A 24717-nucleotide genomic window follows, 5' to 3' on the forward strand; every position below is an offset into this window, starting at 1 on the left:
TATTATCTGTTACCAGCGCCCCAGAGCGTTTGATCTGCCCCGGCCAAAGCGAGCTTCAGTTTTCATTTTCACAGTGCAGGAACTGTGTTTTTGTGAATTTGCTTTGAAGGCGTTATCCAGGAGAAAATCACTTAGCTTCTGGAATAGGTGGTAGAAGACAGTCACCCCTAGTTCCTACTTAGATGGTAGAGTCAGCTACCTCAATCCAGGGGTGAAGGGGTCTGATGGAGTTAGGAGGCTGGCAAATACCGTCCTTTGTCAAAAACAAGATACACACGTGCAGAAGGTGAAGGACAGTGCCAGGTGTGCAGCGGGCAAGCTGGGGATCCTGGTTGGGGCACAGGGTTCCCTATACAGTCACCCCAAATATCTGTGAGCTGCGACCTCTGCCCTCCCACCTCGGTGAGCCCCGCTGATAGTGGTGGGTGATGGGGAGAGAGCCCGGAGGGGGTCCTGAGCGGGCCTGCCATCATGAGTTCCTGGTGTGGATCACTGACTGACAGGGACACCTGTCACCACAATTCCTTCTGTCCAGGCCTGCCTCCTTGGCAACCGCTTGCCTCCCAAGGTTCTGGGGGTCGAGGATGTAGGGAAGTGTGTGATGTCGGTGAGGGACAGGTGTTGGGTCCTGTGAAAATGGTTTCTACAGTCGAGGAGGCAGAACCGTCTTCAGCCCTTTCCCTGCTGTGTCTGTTCAGGTATAAACCCTCGTGTGAAGTCGGGCCGTTTCATGAAAATTCTTCCCGATTACGAGCACATGGAATACAGAGATGTTTACACCTGCCGTACGTATCTCCTGCTGGCTTCCGCTTTTGTGGGCGAGCAAGACCGAGAAGCTGCATGGATAGGGCCTCTCACTGACAGCACGAGACAGCTTTGGTCCCGAGAGCGAGCTGACCTCCTTGGCTTTTGCTGGTTTTCACTTTGCTGCAGCATCCTCCGTGGCTTGGCACAACCAGGGTCACTCTCGAGCGGCGACTCCAGGGCAGCTGCACAGACGGGCTGGGTGTCCGCGGCAGCTTTGGGTTTTGGGGTTGTACCAAGCAGGATCACCATGTTGCTGTGCATTTTAGCATTTATCGCTTCTTGAGGCAGAGTAGAAGCCTCAAAACCTTTCTATTCCAGAATGGAATGTAAGCATTCACATCTAGGCTTTATTAGTCAATCACGTTTTCACAGCATTTGTCAATTCAAAAAGTTTACATACACACACACAACAGAAGTGTGTAGAAACAGTTGATTATTTAGGTCCTAATTCCTCCTTTGATTGGCATTACTTGAGCTCTGGAAATTTTCTAAGCCATGTTCCATAGGTGATGAATGCTGTCCCTGCCTTTTTTTTTTTTTTTTTTTTGCGGTACGCGGGCCCCTCACTGCTGTGGCCTCTCCCATTGCGGAGCACAGGCTCTGGATGTGCAGGCTCAGCGGCCATGGCTCACGGGCCCAGCTGCTCCGTGGCACATGGGATCTTCCCGGACCGGGACACGAACCCACGTCCCCTACATCGGCAGGCGGACTCTCATCCACTGCGCCACCAGGGAAGCCCGCTGTCCCTGCCTTTTGTCGGGTTGAGCCGAGATGCACTGAAAGCTGTTTTTTTTTCCTTTAAGTTATTAATTTTATTTACTTATTTTTGGCTGCGTTGGGTCTTCGTTGCTGCGCACGGGCTTTCTCTAGTTGCAGCAAGCGGGCGCTGCTCTTCATTGCGGTGCGCGGGCTTCTCATCGCGGTGGCTTCTCTTGTTGTGGAACACGGGCTCTAGGTGTGCAGCTTCAGTAGTTGCGGCACGTGGGCTCAGTAGTTGCAGCCTGCGGGCTCTAGGGTGCACAGGCTTCAGTTGTTGTGGCTCGTGGGCTTAGTTGCTCTGCGGCATGTGGGATCTTCCCGCACCAGGGATCAAACCTGTGTCCCCTGCGTTGGCAGGTGGATTCTTAACCACTGAGCCACCAGGGAAGTCCTGAAAGCTGTTTTTACATTTCGAGAAGCACAGGGACACCCCTTCTGCTCTTTACTCCACCCCTCTGAGTGCTCCTCATGTCAGCATTGCCACCGTGGAGCAGATCCACTGCTGGGTCTTAGAGGTGCACGGTTTCGGGACTTCCCTGGTGGTCCAGCGGTTAAGACTTCGCCTTCCAATGCGGGGGCTTGGGTTCAATCCCTGGTCAGGGAGCTAAGATCCCACATGCCTAGCGGCCAAAAAAACCGAAACATAAAGCGGAAGCAATATTGTAAGAAAGTCAATAAAGACTTTAAAACTGGTCCACATCAAAAAAGATGTTTAAAAAAAAAAAGAAGTGCCCAGTTTCTAACAAAACCTACTCAGAGTAGAGGGAATAGAGTCGTTTGTGGATTTTCTCCTAACCCCCATCAGACTCCAGCCACCTAGCTGCCATGTGCTGGCTGGCCCCGTTTTACTCAGGGGGTTATCCTGGGGTCCGGACAGGGCTGCCCGGGTGTGGGCAGCATGCTTTGGGGTGGTGTCTGGGCTAACAAACCCACCTTGTGTGTCACCCAGGCCCCGGGGGGATGGGTGTGGGAGCCATCACCACAGGTTTGGGGCTGGGCCGGCTGGCTATGAGGACACGAGTTCTGTTCTTTTCCCTGCCATCTCGGCAGTAGGCTCTCTAGAACATTTTGTCACGGACTGCGCTGCTCTCCCTGCTTAGCAGTCAGTGAATCCCGGAGCCTTCTGCAGCCCCACAGGAGAGATGGTGACGTAGTGGGTATTGATGAGAACAGCGGATCAATGACACTGGCTGTGCTGATGGGAACTGGGTGCCGGGGGGTTTTCGATACAAGCAGACAAGCACTTAGAGGTCCATTATGTCACACCGCTGTCACAGGCTTCTTCTGGAACAACAGCCTATCTGGAACTTAATACCGTAGGGCTAGTGTGGAATTCTGACCTACCTCTGGGGGTGGCTGGGACCTAGGAAGCGCCTAGAGTTGTTTTGGGGGGTGTTCTTTTTGCCCCCAAGAAGTGGGCAGAAACTCCTGCAGCTGATGCGGACAAGTTCTACGCCCAGACTTTCTACCATGCTTCTAGGAGACCACGTCCAGAGTGTCTGGACTAGAGCCACATACCGAGATGCCCCCCAGTTGCTTGTAGCTGTATTGCAGACTTGTTTTAATTGGGGACTACTGTCCCATTGAGGTGTGAGTATAGTTATAAAAATACAGTAGAAAACTTGAAAGATCTAGAAAACATAATGAAAATAACCAGTTGTCAGCATTGGTTGCCTTTCTCTGTGGACTGGTCTGTTACCTGGATGGTCTCCTAAAACATCAGTGAAAAACTTACATGCATGAACAAAAAACCAGTTTCAACTGAATTTGAAACCTCTGTACGCCCAGGTGTTCTGTGTTCCAGTGTCCTAGTGTGTCCTAACCGAGGGCAGCTTGGAATTCATCCTCTGACACTCACCAAAGCTCCAGAGACGTGTGCTGTGATGACCGGCTTGTAAGGAACGAGGCCCTGGGGCTGTTCCTCATCCACTTGTGCTCTTCCTAGAGCCGTGGGGCCTCGTGTCCCCTGGTCCCCTGAAGTCCTCTGGGCCACGTTCCCTTGGACCCAAGAGATGATGTCTCCCCACAGCCTTGTGGCCCAGATCAGCTGCTCTTGATGTGTGTATGTAGCTTCCTGATGGTCTTGATAATCCATGTCTGTAGGGTGTCCGGAGTGTCCTAGGGGATATATTGCCTTTACGACGGGTCTAACACGTGTCTGTGTGTGCTAATCGATGGTGACTGTCCGAGTGCACTTTGAACTTAAAAATAACGTCATGTACCTGTAGGGCTCTGGGGTTTGAGGTTCACACCCAGCATCTGGGCAGTGCTTCAGATTGCTCGAGTAGATACGAGGAATTTGGTGGAAACCCACCCCCTCCACTGGTGAGGAGACCACTTTTAATCCTCAGGTGCAGATAACACAGGGTAGAGTCTTTGGAGGGGAAGGCCCCTCCAAAGTCCAGTCTGCCAAGTGGAGCCAAGAACACATTGCAGGATGGTTACTGAGGAAGGAAGGAGACCATTGGTAAGAATAAAACAGAAGGGTGCTCCTGGAAAGGGCAGTGGGTCACCAACAGTATGTACGTCTGAGAGAGGAGAGACCCCCTGCTGATTACGTGTCTATGGAATGTTTCCCCTGATTTTGTTCTGTGTATTGATTTTGTATCTTGCAGTGTTACTGAATTCTCTTATTAGCTCTAATAGCTTTTTGGTGGTGTCCTTAGGATTTTCTATATATAGTATCATGTCATCTGCAAATAGTGACTGTATTACTTCTTCTTTTTCAATTTGAATACCTTTTATTTCTTTTTCTTGACTAATTGCTCTGGCTAGGACTTCCAATCCTACATTGAATGAAAGTGGGGAGAGTGGTCATCCTTGTCTTTCAAAAGATTTCAGCTTTTCATTTTGAGTGTGATACTGGCTGTAGGTTTGTCATACATGGCCTTTACTGTGTTGAGGTACCTTCTCTCCATACCCATTTATCATAAATGGATGTTGAATTTTGTCAAAAGCCTTTTCTGCATATATTGAGATGATCATGTGATTTTTTAGCCTTCATTTTGTAAATGTGGTGTAGTACATTGATTGATTTGTAGATGTTGCACCATCCTTGCATCCCTGGGATAAATCCCACTTGATCATGGTTTATGATCCATTTTTGTTTGCTGATATTTTGTTGAGGATTTTTGCATCTATGTTCATTAGGAATATTGGCCTGTAATTTTTTTTTATTGTGCTGTCTGTGTCTGGTTTTAGTATCAGGGTAATGCCAGCCTCATAGAATGAGTTTGGAAGTGTTCCCTCCTCTGATTTTATTCTAATTACCAAAAGCTCCTAGCAAGTGGCAGGAGATACCATTAGTTGCATGTATGATTTTCCTTTGGGCAAGAAACCTCAGTTCTGCAGCGACAGATGTGGTGATTCAAGAATGATGTTATGGCCTTGCTGGGTGGTGGGCCACTGTCCCGAGTGTGGTGGGCAATGGCAGCTGCTGGTAGGACAGCAGGGAAGCGACTGCTCAGCATCAGAGCATGCTGTGCAAGGAGAGCTGGATCTTTTGGGTTGGGTGTTGTCCAGTGTATCGGAGTTTCCCACTTGGCTTGTTAAGTGACCCTTCCTGTTGGCAGATGAGAACCCTGACTAGGACTCTTTTCCTGTTAGCTCCTGAGCTGAGCCATCCCTTAGCCATCTTGGACTATTGTTCCTATTTTGGTGAGTAGGAGGGTTGCGTTAGAGCCAGGCATGGTTTTCTGAACACAGCCGTGCTGACCTCGGGGATCAGTGGTTGGAAGAGGCTCTGAGCCGGTTTTCCTTCTGGAAGGCCCACGTCCCGCTTCGTGGGGCTGAGAGCAGGAGTGTTGGTGTTATTCTGACGGAGTTGAAGTGTGCTTCTCTGGTGTGTGGGTCCCCTTGCCCACGAATGCCTGCCTTCTGTGGCCTCCTGAGAGCTGGGCCCTTAGAGCACACCTGTCTCTGACAGGAAAGCACCCGAAGGGTCTGACCCAGTCCACTTGCTGTCTTAGGTCCCAAGCCCGCCGTCTGCACCTGAGCCGGTGTCACTGGGACTTAATCCCGTTTACTCTCCTGCATGGTCAGTGGTTGTTTGGAAACAGCATCGGGAGGGCTTGTTGAGCTGGGATCTTCTTCCAGGCGAGGAGCCCTGGGGTGTGGTCAGCGCCTGGGCCAGGAGGTGCTGTGGGTTCTGTCTTAAGCCTGCAGGCCCCTTGTGTGCCCTAGGCAGGGTCCGGGTGCGGGTCAGAGGAGTGCACAGGGGCCGGTGCCTGAGCTCATCGTACTCCGTACCTCCTGTGGTGGTGACGCCTTAGAGCTGCCCTGCCCAGCAGGCCCCGGGCACACAAGGTCGCCGTGTGGACAGGCTGCCCTCCCACTCCTGACACCTAGAGTTTCGTGTGACTCAAGTGGACTCCTTCTGTCTGAGTGCTGCCTGGACTTGCTGAGTCTTTCAGGTCACTTCTGCCGGACTAACTCTGAGACTTCTTAAAGAACACGTTATAAAACACAGGTGTCGCGTGGCCTTAGGAAACCCTGTGCCTCACAGTCCACCTGATGGCGTTGGTCTCTGACTTCCCCTTGGATTGTCCTGGGTGGGCCCAGGCTGGGCGAGCCAGCGTCGTGTCAGTGGGAGCAAGGGGCACACCCAAGTCTTCTAATGGGCACAGAGCTTAAAATCCAGAGACAGTTGCTGCTCTAAGCACACATGGGAGGCTGAACTTTTATTTCAAAGAGATGTTGCTTTTAAATCAAAACAAGGAACTCCCCTTTGGGAATTGCTGAGTCTGTGGCATATTCTTTGAACAGTCTTTCCAGGGGCTTTGAGATCAGATTGATTGATCTTGGAAAGAACCAGACGTTGCCAGCAGTCAAGTTGGGAGATGAGGGGAGGGGAGACAAGAGAAGACCATGCTATAGGGGCCCATTTAATTTTTTCTCCACTATTTTATCGTGAAATTTTAAAAACACACAGAAAAGTAGAAAGAATTGTGCAGTGAACACCCCTTTACCCGATTCCATAGCACCCTGCTCCACTTCACCCCCACACACCCATCCATCCGTCCATCCGTCCATCCTGTTCTGCGATGCATTTCAAGGTAACTGGCAGCCATCAGTCAATTTCACCCCTAAACACCTGAGTGTGTGTTGCACTGTCTGAGTTCAGTATTTGTTTATGGCTCCTGACCCTGCTTATTATTGCTTGTTTAACAAATACAAAACCCATCAGGGTATGGCCATAAAATAACCACTGACTTTAATGTGTGTCTTGTAAACCAACTCGGAGGATTGCACTCGGCATGAGTGGCAGGCACCCTGCAGACCATCAAGGCTCCTTTAGAGAAGTGTGTCTTTAGGCTGAAACCTTGGGGAACAGTTGGTATTTTCCCACCAGCCGTCTGCATGCCTTGCAGGCTTGGGATGGTTCTGGCCTCACATTCCTCTTCTCTGTACCCCAGACCAAGTGGTGGCTAGAGAACTGCTGTCTGGGCTCAGGTCCCTCTGGGCCCTGCTGCTTGGTCTTCCTTCCTGAAGTCTGTTGTGATGATGCAGCTCCAGCACTTGGAGACCGTCCATGGCTCCCACTATTAGCCAGTGTTTTCAGACACAGAACCAATTTCTTCATATATAAAGAGATTATTATAAGGAATTACATCACACAGCTATGGAGGCTGACAAGTCCCAGGATCTCCAGTCAGCAGGCTGGAGACCCACAGGAGCTGATGGTGTAGTTCTAGTCCGAAATCTGGCAGCCTCCAGACCCAGGAAGAGCCCATGTTTCAGTTCGAATCCAGAGGCTGGAAAAGACCAATGTCCCAGCTCAATGCAGTCAGGCAGGAGAAAATTCCCCTGTATTTGTGGGAGGGTTAGCCTTTTTGTCCTCTTCAGGAAGAGCCCATGATTTAGTTAGATTTCAAAGTTAGAAAAGACTGATATCCCAGCCTGCAGCCAGGCAGCAGGAGCGTCTCTTTACTGGTGGGAGCACCAGCCTTCTTCTACTCAGGTCTTCAACTGATTGGACAAGGCCCACCACACTAGGGGGGGCAATCTGCTTTCTCTGTCCACAGATTTAAATGTTACTCTCATCTGGGAACACAGACATACCAGAATAATGTTTGATTAAGAATGTCTGGTCCCCCCATGGCCAAGTCCAGTTGACATATAAACTTTACCACCACACACTGGCTGCAGAGAGACCCCAGACCCTGAAGCTGGCAGGCAGGGCCCTGCATGAGCTGGTTGTCTTCTTTGTGCAGTTTGCTCATTCTTTCACTTGTTCACTGTTCACTCAACAAATACACATGCAGAGGAAATGGAAGCAAAGGACTCTTCCTCAGGGCACTTATTGTGCTGGCCATGGCTGTGCAGTGGGGTCTCAGGTCGGCATCAGGTGCCCTTTTCTCCCGTTGCCTTCAATGAATATACATGCACTGCTTTTGAAATAAGGGGGAAGGTGTGTGTTTGTGTGTGTGTGTGTGTGTGTGTTTAAAAGAAAGACAGATGACCCAATTAAATCTTACTCTACAGCCCCATGATGTTTTGGACTCTGCCCCTGGTAAAGAATCCCACATCTCCTCTGTTGTGTAGACTGATGGGAGGGGAGGTTCATTGCTTCACAAGGGCGCCCACTGCACGTCCTTCGAGGCAGCAGTTCCTTGTCATTGGAGCTGATACGCAGAGGCTGGGTTTCAAAATGACCCAGTTGTCTGTTACATTTTTACTCTTAGAATGATTTAGACACTTGTAAGATTTGCTTGAATCCACATTTGTTTGCAAGGCTCTGTTATGAGCCTTCGTGAGGGATTTCTTCACACGTCCCTCCTCCTCTTTCTCACGCCCTTTCCTCCAATTATTGACTGTAAAGTGAAGATCAGCTGGCTCTGCAATGAAGTCCTGTCCTCTCTCCCTGTAGTGCTTCACCGATACAGACACATTCTGGGACTGTGGCAGCCGGATATCGGGCCGTATGGAGGACTGCTGAATGTGGTGGTAAGTCCCAGAGCGTCGGGCCTGCGTTCTTGCGGATGGGACTGTGTTCTCCCTCCAAGGGGCAGGCCAGCCGTTCACAAAGGCTCATTGGGCCAGATTTTATTTTCTAAACGAGCAGGATTCATTTTAAGTAGCCCTTGGCTTCTGCCACACCCACGAACTTCGTGATGACGGGATGCCTTCCCCGGTCCCTGCCTCTTGGACACTGAGGGCCATCGGCCTTCACACCTCCAGGACACTCCAGTGTTGGTTTGTGCACTGGTTCATTGCCCTAAATCGGGTCTGCAGGCTAAAAGAAAAGGAGGCCGTGTGGGGCCCTCGGAGGCTGGCCCTAGACAGAAAGCCCACGCCAGGCCCGCTCCACCTGGTTACCAAGTGGCACAGGCTTGGTGTCATGGCACGTGTCTGTCCCTTCTCTTCAGGCTTGCCCCCTGAGGTCTACAAGCAGCATTTTAACTTTACTTTATTCAGTCTTTGTAGCTGGTCTCAGCAGGAGGGGCTGTTTGATACAAGCTCCTTGGTCGTAGCCAGGAGAAGAGTCTTCTGGTTTTAATTTTTATATGCTTCTTGGTCACTTGCTTAGAAGCATATAATAACTGCTCATTTTGGGGTCCATTTGAGAAACTCAGATCTGACTTTTCTTGGGCTTAACTGGTGTCAGTGTCTAGCAGGATGCAGCCCTCGCCGGTGCTCTTGCCAGGCACGAGTGGTGCCTCTGGGACAGAAGCTGGGACCTGAGTGGGGCCATTGTACTTGCTGAGCTCTGGGCAGGGGCCTGGCCTCGATGTTGCCGCAGCTGATGATGCAGGGAAAACACAGCCAGGTGCCCTTTGGCCGGCGCTGCACACGCGCTCGGCAGGCCAGAAGCCAAGTCCAGGGGACTGGCCGCAGCTCGTGTCACGGCTAGCGGGTCTGCCTCTCTGTGGCCTTTGGGGCCCCCAGGGAGCCTCACTGTGGCCTCCCCCGAGCCTGGTTCACGTAGGCCACAGGGTGACTGGTTACTTCGTTACTCTGTATTTTGCTCACCAGGTAGGATTTGGGCAGGGATAAATATTGCTTCATATTCTTTATAATTTGGTGGAAACATCTGTTAAGAAACTTGCTTTACATTTGTTCTGTTTAATATCACTGGGGAAGCCTTGCTTTTAGAACATTCTCACAGGGGCCAAGACAGACAGCTCCCAGTGTGGGCAGGTTCTTTCCTTTCTTTTAGTCGGGGAGGGTGATAATTGTTTGTCTTACTGGCAGTGAGTAATAGAGTTAAAAAAAAAAAAAAGCCTTCTGAAAGCAGGGGATAATTAGGGGAAAACAGAGCCCATGACAGAACACCACCAATTGGCTATTGTCTCAGACGGTAAGCGATTAAGTTCTCTCCTCTGTCGCTAGAGCTGGAAGCTGTGGACCCAGGCTGCCCCAGGAAGGCAGGAGCGACTGCTGGGGCATCCCAAGTGGGCTCCAGAGGCTACCCCCTCCCCTCCACTGAGAATGTGCCTGGAGACTGCCCCCCCCCTCCTTTGACCTGATCACCACTTCTATCATTTGCCATTTTGAACACATACAAGGGTAGTGGGAATGGCAGGGTGAACGCCCACAGACGCCCACCTCCTGGACTCAGAGGTTGGCCGTAGCGCGCCAGGTTCACGGTATCTGTCTCTGCCCTTTTGCCTTTTCTTTTCGGTATTTTAAAGCAAATCCCAGGCCCGTGTCAGTTCATGTTTGTACTTCAGTGTGGATCTCTAACCACGTGGGTGTTTCCCACGTTCCCACACATGTGAGGTCCTGACCACACCTCACAGCAGTGGTAGTAATTCCTGGATTACCTGAGACTCAGTCCACGCTTGAGGCTCCCTGACCGTCTCAGAACTGCCTTCGACAGCTGGCTTGTTCACGTGAGGATCTAACCAGGCCCTCGTGCTGCCTGGTTTGTTTTGCCTCCTGAGTCTGTTCTGTGGAAAGCAGCACCCCCGTATTCCTCTGGTCAGTTGCCCTATTGGGTGTCGCACTTTCTGGATCATTCCTGCTTCTTTCTGATGTCTTTTAGCTTGGGCTCCCGGCACCTACCCACCCCCACTTCATAGCTGGAAGTTCCCTCTAAAAGGTTTGCTCGGATTTGGGGCTAACCACTATATTTTCTATTAAAACATTTAGTTACTTTTTCAGCTTTATTTAAGTATAATTGACAAAACTGTAAGATATATAAAACGTACCTTGTGGTGATCTGATTTGATGTACAAGTACACACCGTGGAAGGATTCTCCCGTCTAGTTAATTAACGCACCCATCACCTCACATTTTTATGTTTTTTGAGGGGTGGGGAGAGCACTGAGTTCTATTTCTGAGTAGATTTCAGTGGTATAGCAGTGTTATCAACTTTAGTCACCATGTTTCATGTTGCATAAACCACTTTTCGATTAACACACACTGGTGGACGGGGCCGTGCTCGTCCTGCTGCGCTAGATGGGACCCCAAGGTCCCCGCGGGACCGGAGTGTGGAGACGGGAATGGTCCTCGTGGTGATCTGGGGGGTGCGGGTGCTGAGCCTCCACCTCCCCCTCACCCGTGTGTGGACCTCTGCGCAGGTGGATGGCTTGTTCATCATTGGCTGGATGTACCTGCCTCCCCACGACCCTCATGTGGACGACCCGATGCGGTTCAAGCCCTTGTTCCGAATCCACCTGATGGAGAGGAAGTCGGCCACGGTGGAGTGCATGTACGGCCACAGGGGGCCCCACAATGGCCACGTCCAGGTGAGCACGCGGGGCAGCGTGTGCAGGTAAGGGGCTGGGTCTCCTCACTTCCTCCCGGGCCTGCTGCCAGCTGTTTGCCAGGGTCTTCCCAGCTGTGCACCGCGCCCATGCCGGTCAGCAGGAACGGGAAGCGGGCCCTGGCCCGGCCCTTCTGTGCGCTGTTTATGCCGCTGTCGCTCCTCAGAGATTCACTTGCCGGAGTCTCCCCTGATTCTGCCTCTGGTTAGAACCAGTTGTCCTTCCGAGCGAGATTCCTCACTGTTCCTTTTTCTCCTCTTCGCAAGGGCATCAGCTTGGAACCAGAAGTTCTGTTCTCGGATGTGGGCCTGGCAGGTGGCCAGCCCGAGAGCAAGCCTGTTCTCTGTCTCAGTAGGAGAGCGCCAGCCCCTTTGTGCTGCTCTCGGACGCCCCGGGGGACAGCGACGCCTGGCCCCCTGGGAGGGAAGCGTGTGCTCAGGGGGGTTCCAACCTTCCTTCTTAGACCAGCCGCGATCTGGCGGCCTCTTGGGCTCCTGTAGATGAGTGGGACGCGTGGGTGCAGGAGGGACTGGTGCACGCCTGCTGTGGTGGGGGTCAGGGGCTGACTCGTTACCCTTTCTCCTTGTTGTGGACCCTCAAGATCGTGAAGAAGGACGAGTTCTCCACCAAGTGCAACCAGACGGACCACCACAGGATGTCTGGTGGGAGGCAGGAGGTGAGGCTGGACCCTCCTGTCCTGCGGGACAGCCGAGAGGGTGGGTGGTTTGAAGGGAGGGCCGCCTCCCGGGCTCATGCTGGCGCTGTGGGCGTGTGTGCTGGGCCCAGCTTCTGAGTCCCCACCACCCCCAGGATGAACGGGCCGAGTAGAAATAATTCTCTACCTGGTTCTCTGTCGCCCCTTTGACAAGAGGCCCGTGGGCGGTGGGGTCTCTTCCTGGATGTGAATTGCAGGGAGACCAGAGGCCTTTATTGGCGTGAACCCCGTGGTGGAGGTTCCCAGGTCACAGCCATGTGGTGAGCCTGCGTGAGTGTCTTCGGATTTCCTTTCCACACGAATGATCTCACATCGCCTTTGAGTGTTAGTTACACCACCATCTTGAAGCAGTCTTAGGAAAACCTTGGACCTTTAAATACAGGATGCTCACTGCAGCTTGCATTTATTTGTCGGGTGCATCTCTGAGCGTTTCTGAGTCTGCTGGGTCCCTGGTAGCCAGGGGTCTGCGGGGAGACAGCGCAGATGGACAGTACACACGTGCTGCTTGGAATCTGTTGAGGGTAAATGAGGCCCTTGTTTTCCCAAACGCATGGTATGTGGAGGTGATGGTAATGACGTGCTTCCTTCCCTAATGACACCGTCATTCACAGTCTCACATACAACCACATACCCATCAGTGGCTGCTCCAAGTCCACATTTAAGTGAAAGACGTCAACAACATATTTTCCAAGAATAGAACCTCCTCAGCTGTTGAGACCTTAAAAGGGCCATGTAATGGATTTCTGGAAATATGCACTCTGGGATCAGAGAAAGTTCCTGTGAGCCAGCTACCGTGTGTGGCCTCACCAATTTGGAGACGGAATGGTATTTTTTCTCATTATGAAGGTAATAACATGCTCCTTGTGGAAACTAGAAAAACACCTAGAAGTTAAGGTGAGAATAAAATGCTTTGTTGGAATCCTGACTTTGGTGGTTAATTTGCATTTCTCTTATGTCTGAGGCTAAGATTAGTGTCCTGTGGTTCCTTTTCTGTGAAATCTGTGTTCATATCCTTTGCCTGGTCCTGTTTGGTGGTGTTATGTTTCTAACTGATTTGTAGGAGCTTTCATCCTGTGAGGAAGTGAACCCTTCAAGATACGAGATGCAAATATTTTTTCCTCCTTCATTCTTTCGTCTTTTGGTTTGATATGAGGTATGTTTTCACTTGTAGAATTTAGTTTTTAATTTTTATATTTGCAGTTGTATCTGTCTTTTCCTTTTTTTTTTTGGCCACACTGTGTGGCTTGCGGGATCTTAGCTCCCCGACCAGGGATCAAACCTGGCTTCTCGACAGTGAAAGCGCAGAGTCCTAACCACTGGACCGCCAGGGAGTTCCCCTTCCTTAATAGCTTCTTAGTTTGATGTCATCTTAAAATCCTTTCCCCACTTTGAAATTATACTTACAGATGAGCTCGTGTTTTCATTTTCATGTGTTTGTTTCCCACATTTATCGCTGGTTCTGTGGGTTTATTCTGTAGAGTAAGCTTCAGCCTGCCTTGGCTATAGTGCAGGTACCCCTCAGTCACCCCATCACTGGTGCTGAGTGATCCAGATTTTCTCTACGATTCAAAATGCCATCTTTGTCCTGTGCTGCCATTTGAATTTGATTTTCTTCAGGTAGATCTTGCACGTTTGTTGTAAAGTGTCTGGTCTTTTGTTGCTGTTGTAAATGGACTCTTGGCTCTCGTATCTTTCAGCTGGTGGTTTTATATATAAAAGCTGTTGCATATTAATTTTGTACCCACCCATCTTACTGCCTTCTCTTTCCTTTATGAGCATCTTTGAGTTGATTACCTTGAGTTTTCCAGGATAATACTGATTATCTGCAAATAATGACATTTCCTTCTTCCTCGACCCCTTGTGGTGAGGACAACACCCTTGTCTAGTGGTGGGTGTGGTTCACATGGTCCTGTCACGAGGCAGCAAGGTGGCCTCGGGTCAAGATATACATTATTATGCTAGGGATTGAGCTGTTTATTCGTGTCTTATTAAGAGGGCTTTGTTTGTTTTAATTGAGAAATGATGTTGAATTTACCAGTTTTTTTGAGCATCTGTGGAAACCATCAGGTGATTTTTTCCCCCTTAATCTAGTAATGAGCTGACTTATGTTAATAGATTTCTAACCACATTGAAGTCGTGAGAAGAGATCTTGTTTGATCGTGGGGTATAGTTCTCTCTGCTCCTGGATGCTCTTTGGTCCTGTTTCATTTAGGACTTCTGCATTGACGAACGGGCTTGGTCTAACGTTTTTTGTGCCGTCTTTGGCTTTAGGAGCAGTCTTTCGCTGGCTTCTAGAACTGGGGAGCCTTTCTTTTGTCTCTAGGCCTCGGAATCATTTAATAGTGGACTTGGGACTCCTGCTGGGCTGGGGTGGGGAGATGCCGCACACCTGCAGGCAGAGCAGGGGCTGGGCTGCCTGAGGTGCCGAGAGACCCGTCCTAGAGTCGTGGGGGCAGGGGGGCCTGCTGTCTGAGGCACAGTCTGTCTGTCCATCTCAGTTGCCCGGGGCCGCTTTGCCGGCTCCTCGTGTTGTCTCCCGTCTCCCTCCCTCTCGCCCTCCAAGGGGGGAGCTGGGGGACTGGGGGACGGGTTCTCCCATGGATTCCTGTGTCAGCCTGAAACATCTTCACTCTCTAGCTGAGTCTTTCAGACCCAGAGCGTGGCTTCAGGCTCCAGGGAGAGAGGAGGAGCTGTGAGGTGGGCACTGCCGTGTGTCCTGACAGCTCTGAAGAAGAGGTGAAAGTCAGCCCCGGGTTCCAGGCTGCTCTGTGCTCTGATGGTTGATAGTCACTTAAAATTCTGGGCCACAAGGGTGCCTCCCAAGGGAATGAAGGACTCCTGGTGGCCTAGGAGGGTAGGAAGGTGAACGGGCCTTGCTTATCACTGTCTCCAGGCAGAAGGCTGTCCTTGGTACTGTGGAGAGATGTGGAGATGCCCGCCCCAGCCCCTGCAGGCCGTGCTGGCTGTGATCCCTTCGTCAACACCCAAGGCCAGCTCTGCATAAGCTGCATCCTGAGGCTTGCCAACCACCCCACTCCCTGTCCCAGTCCCCAGTTCTGGGACTTCTGCCAGCTCTGTGCACCTTCTAAGGCCACATCCTGCGGCAGGATCTGGCCCCTCAGGACTGGGGTGTCCTTCTTGCTCCTACGTGCCCCTCCAGGGGGCCCTCCCTGTGCTGCTCAAACTGCAGCTTCATCTCCTGGGCCTCTGAGAGCAGCTCAGGCCTTCGCCCGCCCAGACCCCAGCAGTGCGTCTGCTCTCTGGCTCCCGCTGCAGACGCTGCCTGCTCTTCTTCCTGGATGATGGCGTGGCTGAGCCACCATCTTCCCTCCCTGCCCGTGCCCGTCCAGGCCCTACAGGCTGACGCTTCTGGAAATCGGGGTGGGGGGGGGTGCTGTGAGGAGGAGCAGAGATAAGGAAGGGCGTGTGGCCTGGCCCTACCTGCAGTGTGCTCGGCCCTGCAGAGAGGCTCTGGCGCTGGACTCCCCTCAGTTGCACACAAGTGGCTTTTATTTTGCTTTCCTTTGTCTTATGTACTTTCTCGCCACATTCCTAAAGTGATACCTCGTCATCATCAGATACGAAATCCCCAGAATCGGGAGGGAAAAGAGTGCTGACACAGCCCCACGAGGAGCGGCCTCCGTGCCCGTCCTCCATCATCCCTTCAAGTTTCCTTCAGCCTTCGTGATGTAATTGCAGTCTAACTATCTAATTTGGATAGTTTTTCTTTTTTTTTTTTTTTTTTAGCTTAACCGTTATTCCAGAAACATTTCCCAGTCTCATTAGAATTCTTTACAAACTTTTTTTTTTTTTTTTTGGCTATGCTGTGCAGCATGCTGGATCTTAGTTCCCTGACCAGGGATTGAACCCATGCCCCCTGCAGTGGAAGTGTGGAATCTTAACCACTGGGCCACCAGGAAAGTCCCTACAAACTTTATTTTTAATGCAGCGTTCCATCTGTCATCTGCTGCACTGTAATGACTGTAGGTGTGTAGGTGTGTGACCGTCCTGCAGTTGGACTTGGGGTTTGTGGTCAGATATTCCCCTGTTACCCTCCTGACCATGTGCCTCAGTGACTTAGCCTCTGGGAGCCTCAGCCCTTGTCTGTAAAATGGGGCCATGAGATTACCTGCGGTGCCGAGTGATTCTGGAGGGTTGAGTAAGATGCTGCAGGTGAATGACTTAGTGCCAGGCCTGGTTGGAGCCGCCCAGGAGAGATGCCGGGCATTATTACTGTGACCCGTTGCCTGAACTCTGGAAAAACGTTGTGGTTTTGGATTGTACAGAAATGGAATTGGGTAAAAGGCCCTGAAGATGTTCCAAATTCTCTTTACATGCTGTCAGTTTGCTGGTCCCCATTTACAGCCCACCAGGGCACGTGAGCCCCCTGCCTCACCACGTTCCTGCCAGCCTTGGCATTGGCCCTGGCAGAGATGAGACCGGTTAGCACGTGGCCTTTGGTTAGGTTTAATTCTGCCACCTGCTAGCTGGGTGGCTCTGGAAAGGTCTGTTGACTTTTCCAAGCCCCAAACCTCTGTAGAACAGGGAAGATGTTAGCACCCAGTTCCTAGGCCGCTGTGCAGAGTGAAGCAGTGATGGGGCTGTGTTGGCCATGGTGGACGAGCCCTGGGTCCATAGTGGACTTACTCTTGTCTGATATGTTCTAGGCCCCTGTGTTTTTCCTTGTGGATACATATCTGGTAAGATAATTTCATAGTAAGCATATTTGTTCTGAGTAATTGGGTCTGCTTGGTATTCTTAATGACTGACCTTCTCATGCAAAGTAAATAAGATTATGATTGTTCACAGGCCAGCTTCATGGTATTTAGCTCAAGTCTGATTATGCACCATGGCAACACTGAAATCACTACATTCTTTTACTTCCATTTTTATCTGTTATTTCTCTATTTGATTTTTTTTTAAGGGACTACCCTTCATGAGTTAAGCCACTTAAGTGGAAGATTTTGGTTTGGGTGAAGTCTAATTTGTCAAGGTTTTTCCTTAGTGGTTGTTTTCTGTCTTAAAAAACTTTGCTTACCCTCCAGTTGCAAAGAGAGTGCCTCTCTCTCTCTCTCTCTCTCTCTCTCTCTCTCTCTCTCTCTCTCTCTCTCTTCCTTTTAGAAGTTTGGTAGCTTTACTTTACTTTTTGGTCTGTGACCCATCTTGAATGGTTCCTGTGTGTGGTGTGAGGTGGGGATCGGGGCTCCTTTGCTCCCTGTGGTTGTGCAGTTGTTCGAGCACCATTTGTGTAAAAGACTTTCTTTCCCTGGGGGGTGGCTTGGACACTGTGATCGAAAGTCCACTCCTGAGACACACGTGGGTGTTTCCAGGCTCTCTCTCTCTCTCTTTCTCTCTTTTTTTTTTTTGGCCACACGGCTTGCGGCATCTCAGTTCCCCGACCAGGGATCGAACCCAGGCCATGGCAGCAAAAGCCCGGAATCGTAACCACTAGGCCACCAGGGAACTCCCTCCAGGTTCTGTCTTTAGCTCTGCCCTCTTGCTCAGGTACCATCTTGGTTACTGTCGTCTTGTAGTGGGTCACAGTGCACGCTAGTGTACATCCTCCAACCTTGTTCTTTTGCAAGATTGTTCTGGATGTTCCAAACAAATTCCAGAATCAGCTTGTCAGTTTCTACAGAAAGCATGGTGGGATTACGATTGGCCTGATGTTGAGTCTGTAGATCAGTTTGGAGACAGTTGCTGACCTAATACCAAGTCTCCCGGTTCGCAGGTGCCTGTGCTCTGTAGGCCTCTTCCCCCGCCTTTCAGCAGCATCTAGTGGTTTTCGGAGTAGAGGTATCACACATGTTTTGTAATGTTTATTCCTAAATCCTATGTCTTTTGAGGCTGTTGTAAGTAGGATTTTAAAGTTTTTTTTTTACTTTCCCGTTTTGTGCTGCTAGTATACAAAAATTCAGTTAATTTTATATGTTGACTTTGTAGTTCTAATAGTTGTTTATTTCAGTCACTAGTAATTTCTCTTCTTTGCCAGGGTTTGGGCAGTAACATATTAAAGCAATTGACAGATTGTAGCTTTTTTTTTGTAAATTGCTTTTGCTTCTGTTTGTAAAGCTAATTCTAAATATTCATTAGAAATGCTGTGTTGAGTCAGGATCTCAGAGCTGTGGATTAGTTATGTTAAGTGTACAGAATGAAACTGTTAAGCACTAACGATCCTTCATTGTTCGATTCCATAATGAATTATTGGGCTTTGCGGATGAGGTGTTTATGAAAGTTTTCTTTTTACAAATATACTTAATAACTGTGAAGGCACATTTTATTTTATTAAAAAATTTTTGGGCCTCCCTGGTGGCGCAGTGGTTGGGAGTCCGCCTGCCGATGCAGGGGATACGGGTTCGTGCCCCGGTCTGGGAGGATCCCATATGCCGCGGAGCGGCTGGGCCCGTGGGCCATGGCTGCTGGGCCTGCGCGTCCGGAGCCTGTGCTCCGCAACGGGAGAGGCCACAGCAGTGAGAGGCCCGCATACCACAAAAAAAAAAAAAAAAAAAAAAAAATTTTTTATTGAAGTATAGTTGATTTACAATGTGGTGTTATTTCCTGCTGTACAAAGCGAATCAGTTATACATATGCATATATCCACACTTTAAAAAATTTTTTTCCCATATAAGTCATTACAGAGTACTGAGTAGAGTTCCCTGTGCTATACAAGTAGGTCCTTATTAGTTATCTGTTTTATATATAGTAGTGTGTATATGTCAATCCCAGTGAAGGAGCATTTTAAAAAGGAAAATCCGCCCACACTCTCCGCCCCGCCTGTCCCTATCCTGTTCCTCATTGGTGGCTGCAGAAAGCAGTTCTGCTGACTCGGCCGGCACGGGGGTCTGCTGTGCCCACTCCCCCAGAAACCTGAGAACCAGGCTCAGTGTAGATGCCACCTGTGTGGGTGGCACAGAAGTGAGGCTTGCACAGCTGCCTCCTAGGTGCTCTCGACACGGGCTGCGGCCCCATCCTCCCCGAAGGACCCCCACGGTCCCCGCGCTTCCTTCCTGTTGAAGTCGGGGAAAGCGGGGACCAGAGCCCCTGGCACCACGCCTCAACAGGAAGGGAGGCCAGGAGCTGGGAGACCAAACACACAGCAGCTCCCCTCCCTCCTGCCCAGCCTCTGTCTTCATCCCATGCTCTCAGCATCACAGCCTCTCCGAGCCCTAGCGTTGTGGCGGTTTTTGTGACCTGTGTTCTCTCGAAGGAATTCCGCACGTGGCTGAGGGAAGAATGGGGGCGGACGCTGGAGGACATTTTCCACGAGCACATGCAGGAGCTCATCCTGATGAAGTTCATCTACACCAGTCAGTACGAGTAAGTGCGGCCCCTCGCTGGGTGTGAGCAGCCTTTGTCTCAGGTACTGTGAACACAGTCTCCTGGTGGGTGCTGTGTGCACAGTCCCTCTCTCTGCATACTGTGAACATGGTCCTTTTCTCAGGGTACTATGAGCACACTCCCTGCCTCCTGGCCCACCCCGGTGTCTGTTTTCTGTCTGTTGGACTATCATCACCCACCAGCGTGTGCTGTCACGGGCCTGGCCTGTGTGTTAGAGCCTCATAGTTGCTCTCCCACGTCCACCTGGGGGGCCTCTTAGCCTCCCTGCTGCTGTGCCCTCTGCCCCCGGACCCTGTCCCATGGCCCCTGTTTAGCCCCTTGGCAGTCTCAGGGGTCCCTGCCCCAGGGTGATGGAGAAGGTGTGAGGTGTGCTGTGCACATGTGCGTTGGGGGGAGCGTAGCTCAGGAACGAGGGGTGCCCCTAGTGGGGAGCTAACCCTGGCTGCCCTGGGCCACCCTGCCCAGCCCGCCCTGTGCAGCATGGCCGGAGGTGCATGAGCTCTGTACTCCTGCCCCTGCTCCCGTGCGGCTCTGTGGCCGAGCTCTCATGCTGCCTGCTCCCCCTGCAGCAACTGCCTGACCTACCGCCGCATCTACCTCCCGCCCAGCCACCCGGACGACCTGATCAGGCCTGGCCTCTTCAAGGGCACCTACGGCAGCCACGGCCTGGAGATCGTCATGCTCAGCTTCCACGGGAAGCACGCCAGGGGCACGAAGATCACGGTGAGTCCAGGGGCTGCCCTGGCAGGCCCAGCACCATGTGGACTCCATCACATCGGCGTGGCGTAGTGTGACTCAGGCCGCACCCTGGCTGCTCAGTGTGGGCCCCGGACCGTGGCACCGCTTTCCCGGGGAGCTTGCTGGGAACGCAGGCCCCACCCAGACCTGCTGATCCAGGGCCCGCCTTCCACAAGATCCCCCGGCGATTCTGAACGTTTCCAAGGCAGCCTTACCACACGGCTCTCAGCCCTGGCCACACCCTGGATCCCTGGGGAGGTGGAGGAGACACTGATGATGGGGCCCCATCCCAGAGATTCTGATTTAATGGGGGTGGGCCAGGTGAGGGGCTCCAGGAGCTCCCTGGGTGACCCTGAGGTGTGGCCATGGTGGACACCCTCTGCATTAGCACTCCGGCCCCCGTGGCCCGTCCTGGCCTCAGCAGCTGGGGAACGCACTGGGAGGATTTCTGAGCTGAGTGGGGTTCTCGATGACAGGCCCTCTGTCACCCGCTCTAGGGGCTGCTATTCACGTGCTTCCCTGTCGCTGTGCAGGTGTTGGGGGAGTCTCTGTGGAGGCGCAGAGCAGGCCTCTTCCTGGTCCTCACAGGGCACTGCTCGCAGCTCCGTCGGCCGGGCTCCCTGTGGACGAGGGCCTGGGACCAGGCCGTGGGGCCTGGGCGTTCTCCCGGGTCCATGCTGGGGAGCTTTCGTGTTCCAGGCAGACAGTCTGGGCTGGTGTTTCCGGCCTGCCCCCATCTGACCGGGGAGGGTCCGTGGACCTCTCTAGGCCGCGCATCTCTTCAGCTGTCACGCAGGCTGGCTCCCACCTGAGGTCTTTGGGTGCAGATGTGCCTGCGGGCCCTCCCAGGGTCACTCGTGGGTGCTGCTGTTCCCTGTCCTCAGAGGTCCTTCACAGAAGGCTGCCTGCGCCGGGTGCTGCTTTTTAAGGGCTTCTAGGATCTTCTGACTTGTAAGGGGTCTCCACCCAATCAGTAGGAAGGCTGAGCGAGCGCCCTCGGCCGGAGGTGTGACCGGGGCTGGAGGCCGCGGTCTCTGAGCCTGCTGACCGCCGCCCGCTGGCTCCACAGGGTGACCCCAACATCCCTGCCGGGCAGCAGACGGTAGAGATCGACCTCAGGCGCCGCATCCATCTGCCCGACCTTGAGCGCCTCCGCGACTTTAACGAGCTCTCGCGCGTCGTCCTGGAGGTGCGCGAGCAGCTGCGCCAGGAGCAGCCGCAGGAAGGCGGGGACGCCGTGGGCCTCGGCCGGCAGAGCCCCCCGTCCTGCGCGGAGCCGCCCGCCGAGCAGGCCGAGGGGCCCGGGGATGGAGGGGCCCAGGCCGCGGCTGAGCCGCCCGCCCAGTCGGGGCAGGGGCAGCCGTTTGTGCTGCCGGTGGGCGTGAGCTCGAGGAACGAGGACTATCCCCGGACCTGCAGGATGTGGTAAGGATGCCGCGGGGCGGGCAAGACGGGGCTTCCCGGAGGGGGGCTCTGCCCGGCCAGCAGGGAGGTGGCCTGGGGTGGGGCCGACCCCGCGTTGGGGGCCCTGCACCGGTGGGGAAGCTCTGCCTACTTGGGCCGGGTCCCATCCCGGGCCGAGCAGACTGTGAGGCTCCTGTCCCCTCACCCCTCTGGGGGCCTCAGCTGCCAGGCAGTGGGCCTCCTCCCCAATGCCTCTCCCCGCACAGCCACTAAGGTCAAAGGTAGACAGGCAGACAGGTGAGACGTCGGGCAGCGCTGAAAGCAGGCCGTGGCGTCCCTCCCCGCACCTCCCCTGGAAAGCCTGCTCGCAGCGTCCTGGATGGCCTTGCAGGGAAGGCCTATCCTGGGGTCTCCCCGCCTCCTCATTGCTTCGTGTGGTTTCTCCCTGGCTCTAACAGCCTCCCCACAGAGGCCGTGGGCCCCGGTCTGGGACAGAGCCTGCCCGCTGCTGCCAGCCCCTCCCTTGGCGTGCTGTTTGCACGGTCCTGTCTTAGAGATGCACGCCCTGCCCTGGTCCCCTGCACTCCAGGGCTGTTTAGTTTAATTACAGAGAATAAAATGAAAAATTCAGGTCCTCAGGCACACTGGTCACATTTCAAGTGCTCAGTGGTCACTCGTGTGTTGGACAGTGCAGGTCTAGAACATTCCATTGCCATAGAGCGTTCTCATGGACAGTCACCTCGGGGTTCATTGAGGGAGGAACCTGTCAGTCTCCTGGCAGATTATTACAGCCGACGTGTCTCTGCCTTTGTCACGTTACGTGTGAAGGTTTCTTTCTTTACCTCTGGGCCATCTGCTGCCTCTCGTGTGCCCGCAGTGGTCTCCTTGGCTTTTCACATGTAGGCGGGTGCACGCCGAGCTCCCCAAAGGGAATTTAGGCGTCTGAGTGGACTTGATGGAAAAAATTAATTACATTTTCTTCATGTTAATACTGTTGTGATAAAAGAGGCTGAATTTGGGTTTTTCTGGAGGGAGATGTACACATAGTGAATGTGTGAATTTTTGAAAGGTCATAAAGGAAAAGGCTTTGTCATCCCTGGGAAACTTGACAACTTGCAGCATCTCAGGGCCAGCTCAGAGCCCTCTGGCAGCGCCGGCCTGGGAGCTCTGGCCCAGCCCCCGGCTGTGTCATGGGATGGTCCTCCACCCGGTGCTAAACATCAGGGGCTCGGCCAGGAGGGGCTCATCCGTTCTCTGGCACTGCCACAGTGCCTGTGCAACACACGTCTGTGTGTATCTAAGCTTGGTGCCCCAACCCCCCGAAACTCTCTGAGCCACGGGCCCTCAGGCGCAGGGCTACTGTCCCCCTCCCGCCAGGCAGAGCCTCAGCATGGTGGGCGGAGGTGGGCATCCCAGTCACCATTCCACGCATTGGGAGGTTCAGGCCAGCCCCTAACTCCTCGTCACCTGTTCTTTGCAGGAAAGAAATAAACATATTACAGCCTGAGTCTCAAAACTTGGCTGTAATGGGTATTTGAAAGTTCTGCTTCTGGTTAATGTCAGTTGCATGCCAATAAATCATTATTGATTACATTTGAGTTGTTCATACGTGGACCTAACTGTCCCAGGGATTGAGATTTCTGTTACCTGGGTCTGCACCATAAAGACGTGTACTTTGGGATAGAGATACGAGGTGGGGCTGCCTGGGACCCTCGTCCTTTGGGTGAGCTGGTAGAGAGAGAGCAGTGGTTGGCGGGGTGAGCCCGACCGTGTGGGGTGAACGCCGGGCTCCCCGAAGGCACAGGGCCCCACCTCTGTGCAGAGCTGCCGGCAGATGGTGGAAGTGGCCTGGAGGTGGAATGGAGAATGTTCCAGAACGTCCAGGACCACAGGTGATGGGCTTGGGACAGCACGCGTCTTCGAGGCCCCGCTCATCCCCTCTCCCCGTGCTTTCCCTCTTGTCCTTGTTCAGTTTCTACGGCACGGGCCTCATCGCCGGCCACGGCTTCACCAGCCCTGAGCGCACCCCTGGGGTCTTCGTCCTGTTCGACGAGGATCGCTTTGGGTTCATCTGGCTGGAGCTGAAGTCCTTCAGCCTGTACAGCAGGGTCCAGGCCGCCTTCCGGAACGCGGACGCCCCGTCGCCACAGGCCTTCGAGGAAATGCTCAAGAACATCCAGTCCCTCGCCTCCTGATGGCCCGCTCCCCCGTGGCGGGCGGCCCGGGCTGGGAGGGCAGCAGTGTGCGCTCAGGAGACGCGGCCTCTGACCGGAACACCCACCTCCTCATAGGAGCCTCAGCGCGGCCTCCCCAGCTGCTTTCCATGGATGCCCACATATCTGCCAGTAGCAATGGGAAAGCTGAGCATGTCTGAAACAAACAACAGAACCAGAACAAACCGACCTAGAGGACGGGCTGCAGGGCATGTAGGTGACTGAACCGGAGAAATTGGCCATTTTCTAGGGAAAACAAAATCCTCCTCCAGGGAGGTTCACAATGCAACAGAGTCTGTTGCCTCCAGCCGATGGAAGGGGTCATGGGTGAGGTGTGCGGGCTCCACCGTCCCCTCTGCAGGAAGTGAGCCAGAGGGCCTTGGTGACTTCGACACAGCCTGGGCAGGTGGGGGCACTGTGTGTGGAATAAGAGCTCCAGGAAGTCGGGCTTGGGACCCACTTCTCTACCGACTTGCTTGGATTTTGGACAAAGGCATATCACCCTGATCTCAGTTTCCAAATCAGTGAAATGGGCCAATGATACGGGTCACTAGGGAACGCCACTGCAGGCCCTCCAGCAGCTCGGATGCCCTGCAAGCACCACCCGACCCTGGTCCCTGCGGTGCCGTGTGCCTGCCCGGCCTCTCTCAGGCTTTAGAACCTAGACCTTCACTGCAGCTGTTCAGACAGGCATTCACTTAGTTCACGCCCTGCCCCACACCCACTGGTGTCAGACCTTGAGCTGCAGCCGCTGGTCTCAGAACCAGGACAGGGCACCCTCTGAGATGACCTGCGTCTGTTCCTCCTGCTTGGTTTACACAGGTGCCGCCCTTGAGAGAGGCAAAGCAGCAGAAGGGGTTGTGCCAGGTGAGCGTGACGTCCCTTTGTGGGGGGTCCGGGGGCTTTCTGGACGCTGCACATAGGGAGTGCACTTTGGAGACCAGGACCCTCGGGGAGCCTCCCGCATGCAGACCCTCAGCGCTGACCCTTCTGCTGGCATTGTCCCTGTGTCATGTTGACCCCTGCATTTGGG

At 53.0% G+C, this 24717-nt stretch overlaps 1 protein-coding gene across 4 annotated transcripts in view; it reads left to right on the forward strand.

The window, feature by feature from the left end:
• The window catches only part of FBXO31 (F-box protein 31), a gene marked incomplete at both ends in the record, with an annotated part of 36964 nt that extends 13298 nt beyond the window's left edge, over nucleotides 1-23666 (forward strand). For 2 of the 4 annotated variants that reach the window (XM_079724272.1, XM_079724274.1), the window contains 7 exons: nucleotides 8435-8511; nucleotides 11091-11258; nucleotides 11878-11952; nucleotides 19199-19308; nucleotides 19899-20052; nucleotides 21137-21492; nucleotides 23444-23666. In XM_079724272.1, the coding sequence (XP_079580398.1) occupies nucleotides 8435-8511; nucleotides 11091-11258; nucleotides 11878-11952; nucleotides 19199-19308; nucleotides 19899-20052; nucleotides 21137-21492; nucleotides 23444-23666 (1163 nt within the window). Of the gene's footprint in view, nucleotides 1-698; nucleotides 786-8434; nucleotides 8512-11090; nucleotides 11259-11877; nucleotides 11953-19198; nucleotides 19309-19898; nucleotides 20053-21136; nucleotides 21493-23443 lie in introns of all 4 variants that reach the window. The other 2 variants (XM_079724271.1, XM_079724273.1) reach the window with 2 other exon arrangements.
• Nucleotides 23667-24717: the final 1051 nt, after the last annotated feature.

Source organism: Hyperoodon ampullatus (assembly GCF_949752795.1).
Source record: "Hyperoodon ampullatus genome assembly, chromosome: 18".
Lineage (NCBI taxonomy): Eukaryota > Metazoa > Chordata > Mammalia > Artiodactyla > Ziphiidae > Hyperoodon > Hyperoodon ampullatus.